This window comes from Onychostoma macrolepis, chromosome 13 (genome assembly GCF_012432095.1).
Source record: "Onychostoma macrolepis isolate SWU-2019 chromosome 13, ASM1243209v1, whole genome shotgun sequence".
NCBI classification, from domain to species: domain Eukaryota; kingdom Metazoa; phylum Chordata; class Actinopteri; order Cypriniformes; family Cyprinidae; genus Onychostoma; species Onychostoma macrolepis.
Window position 1 is genome coordinate 26,079,801 of NC_081167.1, and position 23,224 is coordinate 26,103,024.

General features: G+C 37.0%; 1 protein-coding gene across 3 annotated transcripts; it reads left to right on the plus strand.

Annotated features, from left to right (window-relative positions):
* Window positions 1–271: 271 nt before the first annotated feature.
* Window positions 272–22,656, plus strand: ide (insulin-degrading enzyme). Of its 3 annotated transcripts, none has more exons than XM_058795570.1 (26): window positions 272–409; window positions 558–698; window positions 1,507–1,691; window positions 3,084–3,291; window positions 4,879–5,048; window positions 5,655–5,777; window positions 6,178–6,290; window positions 6,972–7,134; window positions 7,312–7,404; window positions 7,489–7,580; window positions 7,882–7,962; window positions 8,476–8,579; window positions 11,003–11,105; window positions 11,469–11,591; window positions 11,715–11,797; window positions 12,299–12,443; window positions 14,441–14,551; window positions 15,237–15,357; window positions 15,441–15,532; window positions 15,820–15,931; window positions 16,698–16,865; window positions 17,028–17,300; window positions 17,396–17,457; window positions 18,320–18,392; window positions 18,486–18,553; window positions 19,566–22,656. In XM_058795570.1, the coding sequence occupies exons 2-26, from the start codon at window positions 664–666 to the stop codon at window positions 19,659–19,661; spliced, it is 2,997 nt and encodes a 998-aa protein (XP_058651553.1). In that variant the 5' UTR covers window positions 272–409; window positions 558–663; the 3' UTR covers window positions 19,662–22,656. The 3 variants fall into 3 exon arrangements, with proteins under 3 accessions (XP_058651553.1, XP_058651554.1, XP_058651555.1); XM_058795571.1 differs by lacking the exon at window positions 12,299–12,443 and adding an exon at window positions 12,814–12,958; XM_058795572.1 differs by having other exon boundaries at window positions 352–460.
* The last annotated feature ends 568 nt before the right edge of the window (window positions 22,657–23,224 follow it).

A 23,224-nucleotide genomic window follows, 5' to 3' on the forward strand; every position in this document is an offset into this window, starting at 1 on the left:
TGTCAAGCGATGACAGCAGCCAGAAAGATGTGCAGCATGACATTCTTGTCAACCCATTTTAGAATTGAAGCGATCTGTGATTAAAAATTATGACAAACAAAAGAAATTGTGACCAGTTACAGAACAACACACTTTCCCTTTAACATATACGTTTAACCATCATATCTACCCTATTACAAAAGAATAAATCAATAAAGGATTAGATCAGTAAGAGTTTTAAGATTATGTCACTAGCAAATCATAACGAGAGAGAGAGAGAGATGGACAGCTTGGACGCTTAAATCAGAGGTCTCTTTAAATACTCAACGTGCTCGCGACTAAACCTGGATGTGGGTGTGGCCTGTTTCGTAACGTCAATCGTCGGCAAGGCGTGACTAAGCAATTCCAACCGCTTCAAGGAAACAAATGGGTATTTCAGATATTTTCCATAGCAATATATGTTCCACATGCGTGTATACATGTATGTAATGGTTTATAACTCATATTAAATGTAAATTAATCAACGGCGCGTGAAAGCGGCCTGCGGCTGATCTGAGATTGATTGGTTTTGTCTGCAGAAATCATGGCGTCCTGACGGCTTCGGCAGAGTTTTGTTTTCCAGTACTGAAGTATGCAGAAATGTGTTAACCGGTGGGCCTTTACAGCGAGTTATCTTCCGATTTTATGATATTATCCACTGTTTTCGTTCGAACTATTAGGTAAGTGTCAAATATATGTTTTGTTTTTTGTGTTCGTTCAGCGGCGGCCCGGTTCTCTGGCGGCGGTCTCGTGTTTTGCTGTCGCGCGCGGTAGCTTTAGCTCATGACACAATATTTCATAATGTTTCAACATATCTTTTGTTTAAATTCTAAAAATGTTTGAGTCTGTTGAATTTCTCGTTGGTTTTTATATAACTCAACAGTAAGTCCGTTTAAAACTTAAAGCCCCACGGAAACGCTGAAAGCCGAATGGACTGTTTAAATTTAAGTTAACGTTAGACTTAAACTTAACATACGCATAACTAAATCACTTACACTAAAGTAACGTGACACAATGTAAAACCTAATCTCCATTTATTTTTAAACTAAACAGTCCAAATGTATACTTCAACCAAGACACAATTTCGCTTAAACTGAGACTAAATTTGCACTTGATGTAGCTACATTAGTGGTTCAGTTCAAGTGCAAGTTTAGTCTCAACAACTTAAGTTTCAAGTAAGCTAATAGACTAAACGGACGCTTAAAGTACAAAAAGTTAGGCTAATGTAATACTTTCAAACTAAATCTAGCACTTAAACTAATTTAACGGACTGAGCCTAATTTTAATGAAAGTGTAACATTTAAGAACAACTAAATTACATTTTAATTCACATTCTGATCTAAATGGTTTCTGTATGTCTGACTGATTGTGAAATTAACTTGACATGGAGTCTGTTTGCCCTTTTGAAATTTCTCGATACAGGAAGTAATTCATAAAGAGTTTGTTTGATAATGCCTGGCCTCTTAACTTTGTCTTTTGTTTATCCAGACGTGTTGCAACTCTGTCCGCCAGAATGAGCGATCCGGCTGTAAAGAGGGTGGTGAGCGATATCATTCGTTCTCCAGAAGACAAACGGGAGTATCGAGGACTTGAGTTTACAAATGGGCTGAAAGCCGTTCTCATCAGTGACCCCACCACTGACAAATCATCAGCTGCACTGGATGTCCACATAGGTATACAGAAAGAGATGACTTTCTTGTTTGCTGCATATATATCTCTCTACTTACTGCTTTCTGATCCATTCTATTTTAATGCAGGCTATTTATTACTAACCTGAAGGTCATCGTCATTATTGGCCATCAATAACTATATTTTAACTGAATTGATTGGGTTGCCTCTGTCTGTGTCTCTGTAGCTTTCCACTTCACAAAAAGCAACTTTTAATAGTCCAGACCTTGGCGGCTGCCCTTGTCCTGGTTTTATGTCTTTTGTTGCAGAGAGAAACTCAAAGCCCACGAGAGTTTTCAATAATTTCGTTTCTGAACAGACCACTCTGTACAAGTCATTGAAGACTTTCTTGTGTTACATTGAATCTTTTCAGCCCTTTATTTAAAAAAAATAATAACTTTTTAAACAATTAATTTGAATTGCAGCTGGAGCGCCGCTCAGTGTGTCAGCACAGACTTATGGGTGGGCTTAACTAATGCCCGAAAGTGCAGCTTTCAACAACCCAATCACTTGATAAAGCAAAAGTTAAAAAAAAAAAAAAAAGTCCATTAAATGAAATTGTGTAAGTAGAGATGTGGATTAGATATAAAAATGTCATTGTGTTTCTTTAATACTCGCTTATTACAGTTTAAAAGAGCCTTTTGTTTTGATAAGCAAATTTGAATTCATTGAGGTTGTTTTTCTTTTCTTTTCTAATGCTTTGTTTATGCTGAACACTATTCCAATTAGTTTTCAAATATAACAAGGACCAAAGGACCGGCTCAACAAACTGATTCAGTCATTTAAACAGTGACACAATGCTATTTAGTGGCCCTTATTAATGAAAAACAAAAATAATTAGTTTAATTATTTCAATGTTACAATGTTTTACAAGGGATTTGTGCAAATTTATTCTGCTTGTGTAGCATTAATTTGTTTTTTGAAAATGCATTAATTTTCAACAGAGTTTGAGTTGAAATACTGATTCTAATGTAAATTGTCCTATTGAATTGAGTAACTTGGTTTTGCAAGCATTTCCTCCAGGATCACTAGAAAGAAACAGGCAGGTGAGTTTGATTAAGGTTGGAGCTAAACTCTGCAGGAAAGTGGGCCTCGAGGGCTGGAGTTGAGAACCCTTGCTTCAAAGACTTGGAGACCTATCTGTCTGACTAATATATTATGGTAGAGCTGGTTGTTTAAGTGTTCTTATGTCTTTAATACTGTAGCAAACCTTCATGCAGACCTTTGTGTAACTAAGGATTAAAGCATAAGGATCTTGAATATGCCTGAACCTGTCGTCATCCAGTGAAGTCAGCTCGATTTACAAGTTTGTCAAGCACTCTTTTTGTGTTAGAGTGCAAGCTATCAGAATTTTCTTGCACTTCTTAATCTGCTTTTCTCCTCTTACTATCCTGCAGGTTCTTTGTCAGATCCCGAGAACATTTCAGGACTGGCCCACTTCTGTGAGCACATGCTGTTTTTGGGAACCGAGAAGTACCCCAAAGAGAATGAGTACAGCCAGTTTTTGAGTGAGCACGCTGGCAGCTCCAATGCCTTCACCAGTGGAGAGCACACCAATTACTATTTTGATGTATCCCATGAGCATCTACAAGGGGCTTTGGACAGGTAAATGAGTCCAATGGCACATTTGCACTGCGTGGTACGGCACAGTACGGTTCAGTATGGCTCACTTTTGGGGGTTTTCCACTGGGTACAGTACCTGGTGCTTTTTTTAGTACCACCTCAGCCGAGGTTCTAAGCGAACCGTACCATTACCAAAACGTGAGGTGTAAACTCTGCTGATCACTGATTGGCCGGAGAAAATTAACTTGCGGCACAAGACACAACAGACCCGCTAGATTTAAATCAGCACAGCCAGCGAAGGATCAAACGTGACTGTTTTGAATGAGCGCACCTTTCTTTTAACAGCCAAAAAATGTCTGTTTTGTTGTCTGTTGAGGAAGTATAGACTGTCCTCTTGTTGATAGCCGAGGAGCGGGTCCGAGAGCGTAATGGAGCGACACGGAATTAAAAAGTTTTTCAGGAGTCATGGCAGTAGAGGCAGCATGACTATAACGACACGTGAATAATCACACCCACTCTAAAGTGGTACTAAACTGCAGTGGAAACGCGAACTGAGCCGTGCCGTGCCACTCTGAACCGTGCTGAGCCGAGTCGTGCCACAAAAAAAGAGCAATTGGTGAATTATTAAAGAGCCATCTGGAATGCTGGTCTGTTTTAGATGCTGAAGAGTGACGTGTGCACTGTTTGAACTTATGAAAAGGTGAACAGGGTTTAGACCTTCAGGTGTCACGATGCCTTTCGGTGTGGAGTTACATGTCCAGGAGGAATCGGGTTGCTGGGATATAGAGAGAAGAGTTTCCCCCAGAGCCCATCTGCTTCTGTGACCCAGAACACCACCTGCTCATTGAAACATTTGAATGATTCATGATTAATCTCCAAAAACTGGGCCATGACTCTAGAAAACACTTAGTGAGTGTTTGACAGGTAGGAATGTGTAGGATGCATTTTGAGGGTGTTGGAAAAAGCTGAGGCAATCAGACATCAGCGACCATTGGAAATCTATCGGACATGTAGCAAATTGGATTTCTTAAAGCACACCTGTACCCGCCTCGATAAAATTCTCATTGGTCAGCAGATGTATATGTAAATGAGTTGTGTAGCAAAAGTTAATATTCCTAACAGTGGTTTGCAATGCAAAATGTCACTTCTGCAAACTGCATTGCATGCTTTGTAATGCATAAGTCATTGGATTCATTTGAGCTTTGATGCATCTTAAACTCTAGTTTGTAGGCACACTTAATCTTGCCATTTGTCCTTTTTAATGTCAGATTATAGTGGGATTATGGCAACTCGTAAAGGCTGTGAAAGGATGGTGTTTTTTTTTTTGTTTTTTAAATAAATATTTTGACCTTATTCCATATTTTAGGTGTTTTGTCCCTTTCATATTTATAGTAAACAGTGCAGATCACCATTTCACTTACAGCAGCGTTCCACTCATTGTGTACATTTAATTTGCATGGCAGTTGCGCTTCATGTCAATTTGCATGCTTTTAATTTCAGATTTTATTTATGCAAATGACTTTTAGCAGGAACAAGTAGTGTTCTGCAGCTGTAGGCTGACAGTGATTGTTCAAACAAACTTTATCTAAACAGTGCATTAAATGGTGTTTGGCTGATTTTGTTTCATAGATTTGCCCAGTTCTTTCTCTGTCCACTGTTTGATGAGAGCTGTAAGGACCGAGAGGTGAACGCAGTGGATTCAGAACATGAGAAGAACCTCATGAATGACGCATGGCGGCTGTTTCAGTTGGAGAAAGCCACTGGGAACCCTAAACATCCTTTTAGCAAGTTTGGCACTGGTATGGAAATGCTTCACGTATGATTTAATCTTTCATGTAGATACATTCCCATTATCTCTGTTTTTGGACCTAAGATCTTTTGGAACATGCCTTTTTCCCATCATGCGGTGCTGTAAATGTTATCTATACTTCATTCTCAGTGAAGGACAGTAGAAAGCTAGAGGATAATGTCTAGATCAATTTAGCCTAATCTTCTTTGAGAAGATTTATCTCTGCCCAGAATAGCCAGATGGTGGCGGCCTTGAGTTATATAAGGCTTGCTTGCACTTGAAAAAAGTGATTTGTTCTGTCATTTACCCTCATGTTAACCAGAACCATTTAGAGAAAAACAGATGTGCATTCAAAAAATAAAATGCACTCCAACAGATTTATGTTAAAGGTTTTTTTGTAGCAAAAGTTAACATGTTCAACTGTTATTTGCATGACAGAATGTCACTTTTTCCAAATGTTTCTTCATCACCATTTAATTGTGGTAGGTCTGTATCCATATGTGAGCTCTGTGAATATAAAGTTGCATTGAATGTGAAGTGCTTATTGACTCTCCTTTGTTCTAATCAGTGCTGGTTGTTGTCCAATAATTTGTTTTTTGTGATTTGTCTTTTTAAGGCAATAAGTTAACCCTTGAGACAAGGCCATCTCAACAGGGCATTGATATCCGCAAGGAGCTGCTCAAGTTTCACTCCACCTACTATTCCTCCAACCTTATGGGATTGTGTGTGCTGGGCAGAGGTCAGTCATCGGCGACATAAACCAACCTTAATTTGATTTCTTACATTTTACACTTGCTAGTGGATGAAGACCATTTCCATTTTTCAATCTGCAAGCTTTTCCTGGTCACTCTGTTTTAAAAAAAAAAAAAAAAAGTAAATGCACAAATCTGCAAAAAATGGGCTCAGTTATTCGTACGTAAATGTAGCTAACAGTAAACGCAATGATCTGTGAGGTCCATTCAAGGCACGGAAGATTTCTCACTTGGGTTTCGGTCTGATGCTGAATCTTTTATAAAATCTGCCTTGTTTGTCATTCTGTTGAATGATTCATAGTCTGTTTTTGCACAGACTAGTATGTATTCTGAAGGGTGCAGAGATGAAGGTTTCAGTTTGAGTTTAACACACTCACATTTTTTCAGAGTCGCTGGATGATTTGACATCTATGGTGGTGAACCTTTTTGGAGCGGTTGAGAACAAGAATGTCCCTCTCCCAGAATTCCCATCACACCCTTTCCAGGAAGAACACCTGAGGGTAAGATCTAAACCCCAGTCATGCGTCTTGAATCCTACACCTGCTCCTTGTCTAATGGAAATGCTTTATCAGAACTGAACTTTTGGTATTATAAACTACTGTTCAAAGTTTGAGGTCCGTAAGATTGAATGTTTTTCAAAAGAGTGTTTTCTGCTGAGCAAAGGTGCATTTATTTAAAAAAAGAATATGGTAATATCGTGAAATATTATAATCGAAAGAACTGTTTTCTATACATTTTAAGGTTTTAAAATGGTTTTTCAGTCTTCAGTGTTACATGATCCTTCAGAAATCATTCTGATGTGGTGATTTGGCACTCAAGAAACTTTTTTTTTTTATTTCTATCATTGTTGAAAACCGCTGTGCTGCTTAACATTTTTCAGGAATCTTTGTTGAATATAATGTTAAAAAAACAGCAGTTAAAATGTAATATTAAATGTTTTTACTTTCATTTTTGATCGGTTTAATGCATTTTTGACACATAAAAATGATTTTTTTTTTTTTACTGAACCCCAACAGTAGTGTAAAACAGTTAATGACCATTGAATTTGTGAATGACTAATTCTACTGCATTAAACCCAAGTATGCAACACATAATTTCCTTTTCTTTTAAGCAATGTTCTCTGCTGCTGTGTTTTTCTTATTGTCTGATTCAATTGCCAATTTTTCTTTCCCCTCCCACAGCAATTTTATAAAGTCGTGCCTATCAAGGACATTAGAAACTTGTATGTGACCTTCCCTATCCCAGACCTGCAGAAGTACTACAAATCAAATCCAGGTCATTATCTGGGCCATCTGATTGGACATGAGGGTCCAGGGAGTCTTCTGTCTGAGCTCAAAGCTAAAGGTGAGAGAGTTTGTCAGGAAAGGTAGCTTTTTCTTTGAATGGCCAGATGATAAAACGTGCGAAAAATTTTACATAATTTGTGATTTAGACTTAAAGGTAAAATATAAGGATCCATATTTTAGATCTCAACCATGCATTGTGTCCATGGATTCATGGATGCACTCTGTCTCTTCTCAGGATGGGTGAACACGCTAGTCGGAGGCCAGAAAGAAGGAGCCAGAGGATTCATGTTCTTCATTATTAATGTGGACTTGACAGAAGAAGGGCTGTGTAAGGACCTGGAGTGTTTTTGTGTGTGTTTTGGTGCGACCAGTATGTTTTTGATGGCTTGAGCTATATTTCCTGTGTCTCCAGTGCATGTCGAGGATATCATCTTCCACATGTTCCAGTATATTCAGAAGCTGCGGACAGAGGGCCCTCAAGAGTGGGTCTTTCAGGAGTGTAAGGTAAAAACATGCTTGTTAAAGTAGAATCCTGCAATGCAGAAAACGTGGAAAGATTTATGAATTCCAGTCAGAAAAAAATGGAATTCACTGTGTAACCCAGAAAGTCATGGAATTCGGCAACATTTGGGAGAATAAATCAAAATTAGAGCTGTACGCTGAATCAATCATGAAATAGACTAGGGTTTGTGAATATTAAACTATCGTCTTCCATGATAAACAGCAGGTGAATTTTCATACAGTGCTACAATGAGACTTGGTGGTTAGGACATCACTGATTTGTGTCTAAATTTTGTTTTTGCAGGATCTGAACACTGTGGCTTTCAGATTTAAGGATAAGGAACGTCCTCGTGGATACACATCTAAAGTGGTTGGACTACTGCATGTAGGTGTCTCTCATGAAAGACTTTAAAAGGTTGTCACCATGGTTACAGTTGCTTGTGTCATCGGGGTGCTGCTCGGTGTTTTGTCAGGAGATCATAGCCAATGTTTAATTTTAATTATTTTGTGTTTGTGTACTCCATTCTGTCTACTTCAAAAATAGTGTTTGGAACAGTATGCGTTATTATACCAGTTAATCAGTATTGTGTAACTTAGCTTGAGAATTAAATACAAATGGTTGTTTTGCATTTTTCTACACTAATTTTGTGAACTTTTGATGGTTTAAAGCAATCAGTCAAGAATGATGTTAATCACTGTGTATATTGCTTCTGGTTTATTTGTCACCTTTTGAAATGTAAGGTTGAGTGCATTGTATTGTATTATAATGCTATAAAATATATTTAATACACTATACATTTTAACACTGAAAAGCTTTCAAAGGCTATGAAAAGATCAGATATTCTTTGAGAGCAAAAGATATATTTCTGAATATAATACCCATTTCTGTCTGTGTCAGTACTATCCGTTGGAGGAAGTCTTAGCTGCTGAATACTTGCTGGAGGAGTTCAGGCCAGACTTGATCGAGATGGTGCTTGATAAACTGAGACCAGAGAATGTCAGGTGAGCGCGCACACGCAAGGTGGTCTTTCACTTTTGTAACATGCACATAAGTGTGTGTATTGGGGATTAGTAAGATTCACTGATTTGCATTGGTGCATTATGCATAGGCATAAAAGTTAATGATATGATGCATCGATTTAAGTGTGCGTCAAATACAAGTTGGTATTTGTATTGCAATGCATTTTCTAACATTTGCATTGGTAAAAAGCAATGACTTGTATATATTATTGGTAGATGCGCTATACTTTTTAGAAGTGACCAATATTTTAAATGTAGATTGATTTCTCCTCTCTAAACTGTTTCTCAAGCGCTTTCTCTCATCACCACTGCTGCTATGCGAATGACGTATCGCAACACAAAGGAGACTGAGGCGTGTTCTGAGAGTCACATAGTATATAAATATAACATGGCAGAGGTGTAGAGCTGCATTCTACCAAATAATAATAATTATAATTAACCAAAGAAATAAAAGCAAACTATCTATACCATATTGAATTGCATAGCATCTTTTCTTTTTTTTTCATTGCATTGAATCGCATTGTTGAATCAAATTGAAATCAGATCGCACTGCATTGTAATGGGGTGAATCGAATCGCATCACATTGGTAGCTGCTTTATATGTATCTTTAATGTACTGCAGTGGTCATTAAACTTGATCCTGGAGGGCCGGTGTCCTGCAGGGTTTAGCTCAAACTTGCCTCAACACGCTTGCCTGGAAGTTTCAAGTATACCTAGTAAGACCTTGATTAGCTGCTTCAGGTGTATTTGATTAGGGATAAAGCTAAACTCTGCAGGACACCGGCCCTCCAGGACCGAACTTTGTGACCCCTGATGTATTGTATCATCAACTGTGCATCAAGATGTGTATCGCATCAGCCTTCGTTATGGAGATGCACATCCCTAGTGTGTATATGTAACCTGTGGAAAAGTATTCTGGATTATTTTAATATTGGTGGTGGTTTGCGGTTTGTTCAAATTGCTAGTCCCATATATTAACCCAAAACACTGTCATTTGTTGTTACCCCTGATGAAATTGTTGTTGTGGATCGATCTGAAAGATATTTACTAGTGTCCCCTCGGGATGAGATTAGTTTAACACCGACTTATAGCCATTGGTTGCTCTCTTCAAAGACCTACTGAAGGAGCTTCATATTTGAACCCGTGCAAAGCAAATATCAGCTTCTTTAATATATTGCTGCTCAGGGCCAAACTGGGCTCAGATTGCCTATTCTTCATCTGTTTTTGAAGGCTTTTTTTTTTTTTTAAACTGGATCATCTTGCTGTGTTTGAAAGAATCCCAATTCAGATTCTCACCAATGTGACAAAGCCTTTCAAATTCAATTTCCTTTCCAGCTTTAAAAGAGCGTTTGTCTGTGTTTGAACTGCATCTCAACCATTGCTACTCTCGTGTTGTTTTTGGGATGGAGGAACTTGTGGGGTTGCTGTATTTCATTTTGTCTTAGTATTTCCAAACTGTTCAGATCAAGATCAAGACTTTGCCTTCAGATCTGGTAATTTACTGCTTGTCACACCTCTTCTTGTCTGATAGGCTAAACCGCTGACCTTGCTAAGATCTCTGTAACACTAGATGACCAAAGTCTCACATAGCCAGACTTCTGGCTATCTGTGAAAATGTGATCTAGCCTTTTCTGGCCAAGAACTGCCAACTTAGACAGCTAGATACCATCTGTACCATATTTAAAATGACCAAGCACAGTTATTGTGACATTTAGCAGTGGGTTTATCAGAATATGAAATGACATTTTGATCTTGTATCCTGATTTTTCATGAACGTTGCCAAATCCACCAAGTAGTTCTTCCTCAGAGGTGTACACTGTAGAAAGAAAGTACCTTCTAAACAACACTTCCACTTTTTCCAGTAGGACTGAATAAAAAATCTGTGATCTCAGTGCTGGAAATTGTGTAGCACCAATTAAATTAAAGCTTGCCAGATTGAGAAATCACTTGCCGTTTTTGTGTGCACTAAGCATCAGGCGGTGGCGAATGGTCTGGAACTGCTGTATCCTGCTGGTAACCTTGTGTTTTAGACTACTACTGGAAAGAGTGTTCAGGTTTTTAGACAGAACCTATTCTGGGCTCTTATGTAGTTGATTGATGCAGGGGAGTCCAGAATAGCACGTCATTGTTCCAAAAGTTCTCTATTGATCGTCGACGGTCTAAATTGTCCAGAAATGGTGCATTGATCTAAAGCCCTGCACAGCAGATTGAGAAGCTCCGGGAAACTCGAACCTTTGATTGATGTAATGACCATAATTCCCAATCTATTTACTGAGGCAGAGATCTGATAAAAGCAAAATTGCATGGCCCCTTTTCCCCAAGGGAGTTGTGAGAAATGGACTGTGTCATGCTGTGTCTGGTGCAGTGATCTTACAATTCTTTTGGCTTCACTTTTTTTCTTTTAGGGTTGCTGTTGTCTCTAAATCGTTTGAAGGGCAGACAGACCGGACTGAGGAGTGGTATGGGACGCAGTACAAACAGGAAGCTATTACTGATGATGCTATTAAGGTGAGACGCATTTTGTTTTGGTCATCTTTGATTGATTTTTTTTGTTCTTTTCTGTTCAGAGTATGCGCACAAACCTTATCTTCATTTTCATTCAGAATTTAGACTACTATTAAATGGTCCAGACAGATAACTAAAATGGTGTAGGGACGATCCATGTATTATGAGCAATGTATATTTGATCAAAGGGGACTAGCCTTGTGCTGAGCTGTGAAGTACGCAAGTCAGTTTGATTTTTGTAGAAAGATATAAACACTACTCTAGCAGACTCATTTTAACTTTGGTTTACTGTAAAAAAAAAAAAAAAAATATATATATATATAAAATAAATGAATAAAAATTGTTTCCTTTTTTCTTTTGTTTCAGAAATGGCAAAATGCAGACCTCAATGGAAAGTTCAAACTGCCAATGAAGAATGAATTCATCCCAACAAACTTTGAGATTTATCCTTTAGAAAAGGATTCCCCATCTGTCCCCACTTTGATAAAGGTGTGTTGTGCTTAAAACAATTTTGTATAAGTCATTAGTCATTTTACATGAATTGCTGAAAGTCTCTAAAATGTTGGCTTTTCTTTCTTCCTGAATCTTTTTTTTTTTTTTTTTTCTTTTTAGGACACGGCAATGAGCAAAATTTGGTTCAAACAAGATGACAAGTTTTTCCTACCCAAGGCTTGTTTAAACTTTGAGTTTTTCAGGTATGTTCAGCATAAAAACTGTACATAGTGGTGATTTGTCTATTTGTTTATTCATATTTTCCATAATATTAATAATCGGTAGAAGGGTTTTTTTAAAATAAGATTTTTTTGTAAAAATCTTTGAAATATAATTCGCAGATATAATGAAAATATAATAAAAATAAAATTTGGTTTGTGTGAGATGATCTGGACATGTTTTGACATCATGAGATTCACCTGAAAAATGTTATACTAGTTTACAGGTTTTAGTGATACTTTGTTTTTGTTTTTTTTGTTTTTTTTTTTTCTTCTTCCAGCAGTGGTGAAGTGTCAGACTGTTTTGCTGTAGACCAACTAAGCTCACTTTTAAAGTTATAGAAATACTGATTTATTTTTTTATCCTGTTAAATTCCCTTTTAACTACTCAAAACCATTAAGAAACTACAATTACATTTTTCAGAGATCGACCCTTCGTACTAAAGTTACAAGTGACCGGGTTTATCACATGCGTTTTTTCCACAGCCCGTTTGCGTACGTGGACCCGTTGCATTGTAACATGGCATATTTGTACCTTGAGCTGCTCAAGGATTCCCTGAACGAGTATGCATATGCAGCCGAGCTAGCCGGCCTGAGCTATGACCTTCAAAATACCGTCTATGGGATGTATGTAAGTATCCTAATATTCCCCCATGCCGCTGTTTCCCAACATGCTCCTCCTGTGAGGACAACAGTCCAACTTCACACACAAACAAATGACTGCCAGTGGTTGCTGTCCTTGCGGTTGTAACCCCAAATGTAGCTTTGTTTATGGCCTTTACACAGCTAAAAGCTCTTCTCAGTCTTTCAGTGTTGTTTTTCCGGATGTAGAAGTAGAGTAGCTTTAGATTGTCGCCGGAGCTGAGGCTGCATATTCATACTCTGTCTGTGGTCCCTCTCAACCCGTTTCCTTTTGTCTTGTCATGACCCTTCCATACAAATATCACTCCATTTGGTCTTTATTTTTTTCCCCCCTTTTTTCTTTTTTCCCATCCTGCTAGTCGCTACCTATATGCAGACCCACTGCACTGCAACATGACTTACCTGTTTCTCAGGTTGTTGAAGGATGATTTGAGAGAGTATACATATGCAGCCCGCCTGGCAGGGTTGGTCTATGGCATAGCCTCAGGAATGAATGCCATCCTTGTAAGTATGGTAATTAGCCCCTCCCCCCTTTGAAAGGGGTGGGGCATTGGGTGAAGGGCGGAGCTTGAGGCTTATGAGTGTGCAGGGTCGCTTGTCTGTTAAATTCTGCTGCTTTCTGCAGAGTAATGGGATGCTATACCTTCAAAATGTCTGTCTGGTCAGTCAACTAGAGTATTTTGAAACCATTAAGGGTTATTGTATTTTATGTTGGGTTTAGGTTATTTTAAAGATACACGCCCAAAAGAACAGAACAGTAAAAGAGTAAATGCATGTCAAGCACAAAATGACAAAACTCCTTACAAGTCCATATGACTTGTGCTATATTTCAATTCTCTTTTATATGCATTTAAAAGAACCGACTAAAGCTGGAGTTAATTCCCTTTGCTGTAGCTCTTTATTTTAATTTCTTTTTTTTTTTTTCACTTGCACTTTGAAATGGGCATTTGTCTAGATGCACCACGTTTAAATGTCAGTAAACTCAACTGTCCATGTTTTTTTGTGACCAGTCGTCAGAGTTTAAACCTAGGGACCCTTACTTGTGTCCACCCAAATCTTATGAAAATAAAGTAATGGACCATTTTAAACACATTTTCCACATCTTTTGGGCTGTATCTTAAAGCAGTAGTTAATGTTGGCATGTTTGGCTTCTTCAAAGGAATGTTTTTAATGTAAAGTTTGTTTGTGATGGTTGAGTTAAGGCACTGTCAATCTAATCAACTAACGCTGGGGTTTTATTTTTTTATTTTATTTTTTGAGACTTCCATCCAGACTAGTCCAAGCGTTTACTGCTGTTCAGAGGAATCCCATTATTCCCATTGTATTTGTGGTGTTCAGTTAGGGTGACCGCATTAAACTTGTACAGACAAATTTAGATTTTTTTTATTTAATTAAATTTTTTTGTGCCAAATAAATACTGCTCTAATCGCAAAAACAAATTATGTGTAGTCTCTTAAAGTGTAGCTATTTTTTTTCGTTAGTTTTGTTACAAGTTTTCTGAATGTCATGTTTAAATGTTTAATTAGATAATGTTTAATTTACATATGTAGTAATTGGTATACGTTTCCAGAACCAAAATCTGAGCACTGATCCCATTTGATCCATCACAGTCGAGATGGTTGTTAATAGCAGATGTAAACAGGCTGACTGATGTTGGGGTGACGTGGCAAAGCTGGGCTGCTCGTAACATGCTGTCTGATTCACTTACTCCTTACTGCTTGCGCACACACGCATTCATCACAAGCTAAATGCACTGCATTAATGGTTTTCTGAAGATGAAACCTTTGAAAATGTATAATGAAAATGTTGTTTTTAGTCTGTTCTGCAGTATCTCAATGCGTCTGTGCTGAATTTTGTTATGTTTGTCTGCCATTCTAACAAATCTCACAAAAGTAAAGAAATGCAATGAATAATGGAAGTCATTGCTTGAGCTCTTTTTGCTCGTCACACATTCTCATAAATATTCAATGTATCTTTGTGTGTCAGCTGTCTGTCAAGGGTTATAATGACAAACAACACATCCTGCTGAAGAAGATCATCGAGAAAATGGCCACGTTTGAGATCGATGAAAAGCGCTTTGATATCATTAAGGAAGCGGTGAGAAGCACAAACACTCTTTAAGATACTTTTACAATAACAGATGACGCGATTATTGGCACACATTTATGCTCTCAGGATTCTCTGTAGATTTCCAAAGTAGTTCACTTGTAATTTATTTTGGCTAATTAGCGTTCAGCTTCTCTTAACACATTTCACCATGTTTTACACCTAAACCAAAATTAAAGTTTTTCCATTTAGGCGAAACCAAAAGTTTATTTAATAATTAACCCGCATAACAGTTGTACTTTTAAAATTGTGCAATACCTTTTTAATAAAATTGTTTCTACTCCAATTTGTCACACAAACACTTAAATCTGTCATGAAAGTTATTACAGCCACCGTTTATTCAAACACATTAAATAATGAAGACATCACTAACAGATTAAGTAAAAATATTATACTTTTCTAATACAATGCATGCTTGTCTCTAGAGTTGCTTTTTTTTTCTAGATAACTAATGAGATTTGGACATTAAATAGCTTTCCTAAGGGTAATTACAAGCTGTATTTGCACATTGGAAATGCCGAATGATTTTTTTTTCAGTTGCTGAAATTGATGCATCATTAGCAGAAATATCTGTAGATTTATGCCTGCTATTCAGTCATTTGCCATTTTCTGATCCATGTCCATGAGAAAATGTGCTCTGTAACTGTGTGATCTAAATGAAACTTGTATTTTTTAGTACATGAGGTCTCTGAATAACTTCCGCGCTGAGCAGCCTCACCAGCACGCCATGTATTACCTGCGGCTGCTCATGACTGAGGTGGCCTGGACCAAAGACGAGCTCCGAGACGCTCTGGATGGTGCGACGCTATTTCATTGTTCTGTTAAAGCGAGCGCAGTGGTCTCCTGCATGTGTGTTCATGCTTGTGACTGTGTTTCTCAGATGTGACGTTGGCTCGTCTGAAGGCGTTCATACCGCAGCTGTTGTCACGGTTACACATTGAAGTTCTGCTGCATGGCAACATCACCAAACAGGTTTGTATGAAAAGCATTTTTCCTTGATGACATACAGAAAAGGCAGGTCTGTCTCCAGGCAGGTTGAAACTATTCCTGTTAAAATAAATGAACCGTACTGTTGTCTACTGTATGTTTTGGTGTATGCTTGATGAATCTCTGAATTTTGTTCTTCTTTTGTAAGTTGTTAATTCATTGAATTGGCTCACACGTTGACGAAACGTAACGTTAGATTTTGCTTTCAAGATCGTGTTATGTAATATGAGTAGTGCAGTCTGTCTAACTGTCTGTCTTTCTGTTGTCTCCAGTCTGCTCTGGGCATGATGCAAATGTTGGAGGACACTCTCATTGAGCACGCTCACACTAAACCCCTCCTGCCGAGTCAGCTCATTCGGTACAGGGAAGTGCAGGTTCCTGACGGTAAGTGCTTAGCACCACAAACACCTATGCAACATTTGAGCTGGACTTAAACAGTCTTTCCTTCATCTTTTTTCCAACTTTGAGCTCTGTATCCACACATACATTATACACCACTGTTCAAAAGTTTGGGGTTGGTTAATTTTGTGTACCTGAAAGTTTTTACCGAGGCTGCATTTATTTGATCAAAAATACAGTAAAAACAGAAATGTATTGAAATATTAGTTTAAAATTATTTTTTCTGTTGGAAAAGATTTTAAATTGTAATATTCCTGTGATGCAAAACTAAATTTTCAGCATCATTACTCCAGTCTTCAGTGTCACGTGATCCTTCCGAGAACAGAAAACCAGTTTTTGAAAAAATATTTTGACGTCCATTTTGATCAATTTAATGCATCCTAAATCATAATCCTAAAATTACTGACTTTACTGACTGTAATAATGAAAGTTCTTTCAGAGTCTAAAACAAAACTTAAACTTTCATACCAGTTTGTGACCACTTTTTTTTTTTCTTTTTTAATTCTGTGAAGTTAAGAAAAATGTTTGTTTTACATGTATATTCACATAGTGTGGGGGGTTTTAATACATTGTATAGTACGTTATTCCATCGATACATCTTCATAGGAATGAAGAAAATGATATGGTATTAAGACTGGTTTTCAACTTGAAATCTGTGGTGTGTAATTTGAGGTCTATGATATTTGTGTGTTTGTTTTGTGTGTGTTTGTCATGGTTCTTGTGTTTAAGTCCAGTTCTCTGTGGTTATCAGGTGGTTGGTATGTTTACCAGCAGAGGAATGAGGTTCATAATAACTGTGGAATCGAGATTTACTATCAGACTGACATGCAGAACACCCATGAGAACATGCTGCTGGAGCTCTTCTGTCAAATCATCTCTGAGCCATGCTTCAACACGCTACGCACTAAAGAACAGCTGGGTAACAAACACTCAGGAGAAATGCTCTGTTGTCTGTGGAAATTCAATTTTCTCTCTTGTTGTCTATCAGTGTGACGATTGGACCAAGTGTTTCTGTTCAGACTTTTACTCCCACTGCTCTTAAGAACATCATTTATTACTTTCTCTGTATCTGTCCAATCAGGTTACATTGTGTTCAGCGGCCCCCGCAGAGCCAATGGAGTGCAGGGACTGCGTTTCATCATTCAGTCTGAAAAAGCTCCTCACTACCTGGAGTCTCGGGTGGAGGCCTTCCTCAAGACGATGGAGAAGAGTGTGGAGGAGATGGGAGAGGAAGCTTTTCAGAAACACATCCAGGCACTGGCTATTCGCCGTCTCGACAAACCCAAGAAGCTGGCGGCCGAATGTGCCAAGTACTGGGGAGAAATCATCTCCCAACAGTACAACTTCGACAGGGGTGAGAGTCACCGATGAGCTGTTTAAATGAACACATGTTAGCATCAAGTATCTGAAGTTTTAAAATCATTGACTGATTTTTCTTGTCTGATCTAGATAATATTGAAGTGGCTTACCTGAAGACATTGACAAAGGAACATATTATGCAGTTTCACAGGGTTAGTAATGATCCGAATACATTGTCACACACTGAAACAGATGCTGTTTCTTGCAGCATAATCATAACTAGATTTGCATGTCCTGAAGACATTGTCCATGCTTGCAGCAAAATAAAGTTAGGATTTAGGCTTTGGTTCAGTGGAAATTACATTTTCATAAAACGCACGTCTTTTCATGATGGATGAGAGTCTGCACACAATGTACACAGTCTTTGCCTTGTAAAAGCAGATGCATGATAAATGGACCAATCACAATTCAGTATGCAAATGCACGCAAAAACACCTCAATAGGATTTGCAAATATTTCAGTGAGGCCATTGCTGTCAGTTACATGCTTAAACATTGTCAAGTTGGAGGGAGATTTTGGTCACTTATTTTAAAGTTCAATTCTCGCTATTAATAAACCGTTAATTATGACTTTTGCCTCAAACTCCTAATTTGCTGATTATTAGTAAAGTTAAGTTTAGGTATTGGGTAGGATTAGGCATGTACAATATGGTCATGCAGAATGTGCTTTTATAAGTAGTAATAAACAGCCAATGTGTTAATAAAAAGGGATGCTAGTAAGCAACTAGTTATTAGTCAGAGTTGGTCCCTATACTAAAGTGTCACCGAGATTTTCATTACTTTTATTATTTCTATTAAAAAAATATATTAAATATTTAGTATTATTAACATTGCTTTTTTTTGTTATTAAACAGAGCACATAGTCTGTGTAGATGTAGATCTTATATGCTTAATTTAATTTGACTTTCAGTACAATGCTGCCCTTGCAAACACTAATAATGTATCTTTAGATCTCCAAAAAATTCAGTTCCTCATCTTGTCATAGGGTTTAATCATCATGTCTGTTCTCTTCCAGGACTTGTTGGCCATTGATGCTCCCAGAAGACACAAAGTTTCTGTGCATGTGCTGTCTAGAGAGATGGACTCCTGTGAGTACTCGCACAATAAGGTTGAAACCTTTTGATTGGACTGACAGAAGCAGCAGGGCACATTCACTTATTTTTACCATGTGTTTCCTGCAGGTCCACTGGTTGGAGAGTTTCCTGCACAAAATGATGTCAATCTGGCTCCTGCCCCCTCACTTCCTCAGGTACTGCATAGATGTGTATGTACAGTTTGTGATATGTATTTTTGCCAATGGAAATAATTCAAGAAAACTATCCAAATGTCAGATGATTGTACTCCTCAGTTCAAAAGTTTGGGTTCAGTGGGATTAAAAAAAATAATAAAAAATACTTATTTAGCAAGGATGCATTAAATTGATCAAAAATAACATTAAATACATTATATAATCTTATTTTTTTATATTTAAAAAAAAAAATGCAACATTGAGAGAGTTTGAGCTGCAAATGAGCATATGTGACCCTGGACCACAAAACCAGTCTTACGTCGCTGGGGTATATTTGTAGCAATAGCCAAAAATACACTGTATGGGTCAAAATTATAGATTTTTCTTTTATGCCAAAAATCATTAGTATATTAAGTAAACATCTTATTCCATGAAGATATTTAGTAAATTTACTACTGTAAATATATCAAAACGTCATTTTTTTATTAGTAATATGCATTGCTAAGAATTCATTTGGACAACTTTAAAGGCGATTTTCTCAATATTTAGATTTTTTTGCACCCTCAGATTCCAGATTTTCAAATAGTTGCATCTCAGCCAAATAATGTCCGATCCTAACAAACCATACATCAATTGAATGCTTATTTATTCAGCTTTCAGGTGATGTATACATCTCAATTTCGAAAAATTTACACTTAAGACTGGTTTTGTGGTCCAGAGTCACACATTAGAATGAATTCTGAAGGATCATGTGACACTAAAAACTGGTGTATTGATGCTGAAAATAGTTTTGCTATCACTGGAATACATTACATTTTACAAAATATTAAAAAAGTGATTAAATTGTAATTTCAAAATATTGTTTTTACTGTAATTATATTTCTTACTGTTATTAACATTATATGCCCCCTAACTTTCAAACGCTGTGCTCATTGTGGTGATTTTCCATGGCCAAGCACTACTCTCATTTTCGTAAAAAAAAATAAAATAAATGAACAAATCCCTCATTGTGTTGCTTTGTGTTGTGTTTCAGCCATCATTGGTTCAGGATATGACTGAATTCAAAAGGAGTCTGCCGCTGTTCCCTCTCACCAAACCTCACATCAATTTCATGGCTGCCAAACTGTGAACAGCATCATGGGATTGTCAGAGACACCCAAATATGGAGCCAGTAACACCGTTGTCCGTGTGTGTGAGTGTGCGCTTGTGTGCGTGTGTAAGCAGGCAAGGCCACAACGGAGCCGCTTGCAACATTTTTAGTTGTGCTCTGCGTCAGACATGCACACCTGATATCTCATAGATGCATAGAAAACATACAAGGTTTGATTCATGTTGCTTCTGTCAGGAAATTTGTAGCCCTATATAATATAGGAATCACTCGCTGGCCACGACAACACTTTCTCATTGTTCGGTTTCATTTTACACCACCATGAGAAACCGTTTTGAGAGACTGTTGTGTAATTTATCAAGATAAGTCTCTTTTGAAATGAAATAACTGGCCTTAAGATGGTTTTAATCAGTGATCAGATTTTCTGGCACCTTTTTTTTAAGTTTAATTTAATCAATTTGCTTTGAGTTGTTTTTAGTTTCTGTGCATGTTGGCAGAGTTTTATCTTTAAGGATAGTGTTGTAAATGCAAGGTGGTTAACTTGATGGATTTTATTTGCGGTTGAAAAAATATCATAATAAACAATTTTAATATCATTTTCATTTGCTTATTTAAGTTACTTTGTCCTTCATAATATAAACGATTCATAATATACCTGAAATCCTGTTTTTCTGACCTCAACTCAGTGTCATAATAGAAATACAAATTCCACTCATGAAACATAAATTATGTAAATCGTTTGTGAAAACTTCGCACAAGAATGTTTTAAGACATTTTTGATATGACTTTTATGTTTTACACAATCAAATGCAACAGTTTATGCACCACTGATTTTTCAAACGATTTAACATGAATATGATCATGAACGATGCAGATTGTATATTTCAGCATGCTTAGTTTGACCCAACTCTCTCATATATCGATATACACATGCAACGCCACAACATTTCAGGAGCTGTTGTGAGAAACTGACTCTGAAATCCCCTTTAACCGAGTTTGTTTTACTTCTGATGTCTTGACTTGTGATTATGCACTCCTCACAAGCAATAATGTGACTTACAGGACCTATGACTAGTGTCTTAAACTCTATACTAGGCGTTTTTTTTCTTGACACGGTTTGAGCTTGGTTCCAAGAAACGGATTAGACGAGGACTAGACTTGGTCTGTGCTCAGAAAACCCTCCTGTGACGTGTTTGAAGGCTGTAATTTACCTGCGCTGATGCAGGAACATCATGTCAGTCTGTAATCCATGTGTGTCCTCATCTCAGGTGTGTGTTAGCCTCGTCTCGAGCCAAGTCTTCACCATCACTTGTGTTTCTAGTGCTGAGATTTATTCTGAACTTACTCAGGCGTATCAAATCGACTGTATGCTGCATTTTTTAGAAACTCAACGACCATCCTACCGCCTCCATCAAAATAATCAATACTGTTTCATGCTCAGCAAAACAAACTGATATCAGCCTCTTAGATGAGTTTGGTTGTATCACTAAGATGGATATACTCAGGCATCTCACTGCATCGGTTTTAGTGGCTTGTGTTTTTGTTTTTGAATTTAAAGGAATAGTTCATCCATAAGTTTCAGTTTAGTCATTTTATTGGTTCTCATGGCATTCCAATCCTGTATGGACATTTTTCTTTCATGGAAAAAGAAGTTTGGTGAGATGTTCATGCAGTTCTTTTCCATGCAATGAAAGTGAATGGGACTGTGACTGATAAGTCACATGGACTATTTTTATGCCGTGTTTAGAGCTTGTGTACTATATTTCAAATCTTCTGAAGCCATTTGATAGCTTTGTGACATTTATCATTATTTAGATGGAAAAAAATGAAGAGATGTAAAATAAGTGAAACTCAAATACCGTAAGTAGTAAAATTACTTAAAAAAAAAAAAAAAAAAATTAAATAAATTAATAAATAAAAGCTAAAAGGAAATGTTAAGAAACTAATAAAAATTACAAAACCACATAAAATGACTAAAACCTTAAAATTAAATTAAATCTGAAAATATAATAACAAAAGCTAATTAAAAATATTAGTAAATGCTATAATATTATGTAAATCTGAAAGAACTGAAAATCATAGCTGATTTAATTTAAATTATTTCATAATTTAAATTGACATCACAATTCAATCGTATGGCTTCAAATTATTTCATGGTCTTTTTAAAGGGGTATTTCTCTCCAAAGTGAAAATTGTCATTTTACTTGTCCTCATGTCGTCGCAAATCTGTAAATGATTTTGAAGAACGTTGGGGTCCAAACAATTTTAGACCCTGCTGACTTCCATTGAGTGGACATAAATATTTTTCATAAAATATATTTTGTTTCACAGAAAAAGTCATACAGGATTGGAACAAAATTAAGGCGGGTTAATGATGGAAGTGTTTTTATTTTTGTATAATCTATCATTTATTTGGCTCTGGGTCACTGAATGCTTTTATTTTGTGGGAAAAAAGCAGCTTGGATGTTCTGCTAAGTATCTTTTTGTTCCATACAGAGACAACAGGTTTGGAATGACATGAGGCTGAGTAAATGCCACTATTGTATTTATTTTAATTTCGTGGGTGGGGGGTGAACTTCTAGATTACTTTAAATTCCAAAGATGCATTTCGCATGCAGTCGGAGCATTTGTTGCACCCCGAATCCCTTTAACTGTTCTAGAGTCAGCTCCGAGTTCTGTAGGTTAGTGACTGCAACAGATGCTTGTGGTTCTCACCGTCTCCTGTAACCTGATGTCACGTGTTTTGCTCCTACTGTGGTGAACAGTAGGCAGAATATTAGAGTAAAGAAATCTAGAAGAGCAGGATTTAATGAGAGTTACTCTGCATGAACGAAAGATGTTACATTGTCCAAATCCAAGGAATGGGCTTGTATGTACCAAACGCAGTCATGAAGTGGAAACGGTTCTACGGTTGAGATCTCATGTTTATTAGATGGTTTTGAAGTGCATCTGGGGAATGTGTATCTGTGGGAGAGATTTCTGTGTTTTATGATAATTAAACAATCGTATGAACTCATTTGTGTTGGTTTTTCTGTCTTTTTGATCTGCAAATTTTTTTGTTTTGAAGGTACTTTAACCTTATACATTTAATTTAGGGATAAATAGTATTTAAAGAAATATTCTGTCTTAAATATAACTTGAACACTATGCTCAGCTTCACCTGCTATGCTGTTGATTACTATAGAAAATAATTTTAACATTGCCTTCATTAATGTACAGCAATGTGTTTAAAATATACAGCTTTCAAAATTAGTATGCAGAAGTGTTTCCAAAGTATCACATTTCCATGAGTTGCATTTAGTGCCATATTTTGTGTTATGTATTTATGTACTTTAAGAATGGCTTATAATATACATCTAGTACCATATTAAAGTATTTACCATATTTTATGTACTTTACAAAGCAATATTCTTTTAGCATTGAGCAAGGTTGTAGGTTTGATTTTGCCATTGGAGGGGACATAACTGCAGACAACAGACATTTGTTTGATCTAAATTATTTCTAGGGAAAATTTAGTAGTTACTGGACATGTGGACGTGTCCCTCCCTACCACTGATCTATAAGAGTTCTCTCCTTAAATGTGA

What these genes read in the sequence shown, in the direction of transcription:
- ide (XM_058795570.1), top strand. Translation starts at nt 664, where the DNA reads ATGATATTATCCACTGTTTTCGTTCGAACTATTAG. An exon ending in CTACAAGGGGCTTTGGACAG is followed by an intron (nt 3,292 to 4,878) that starts GTAAATGAGTCC and finishes TTTGTTTCATAG; the next exon opens with ATTTGCCCAGTTCTTTCTCT. An exon ending in TTTTAGCAAGTTTGGCACTG is followed by an intron (nt 5,049 to 5,654) that starts GTATGGAAATGC and finishes TGTCTTTTTAAG; the next exon opens with GCAATAAGTTAACCCTTGAG.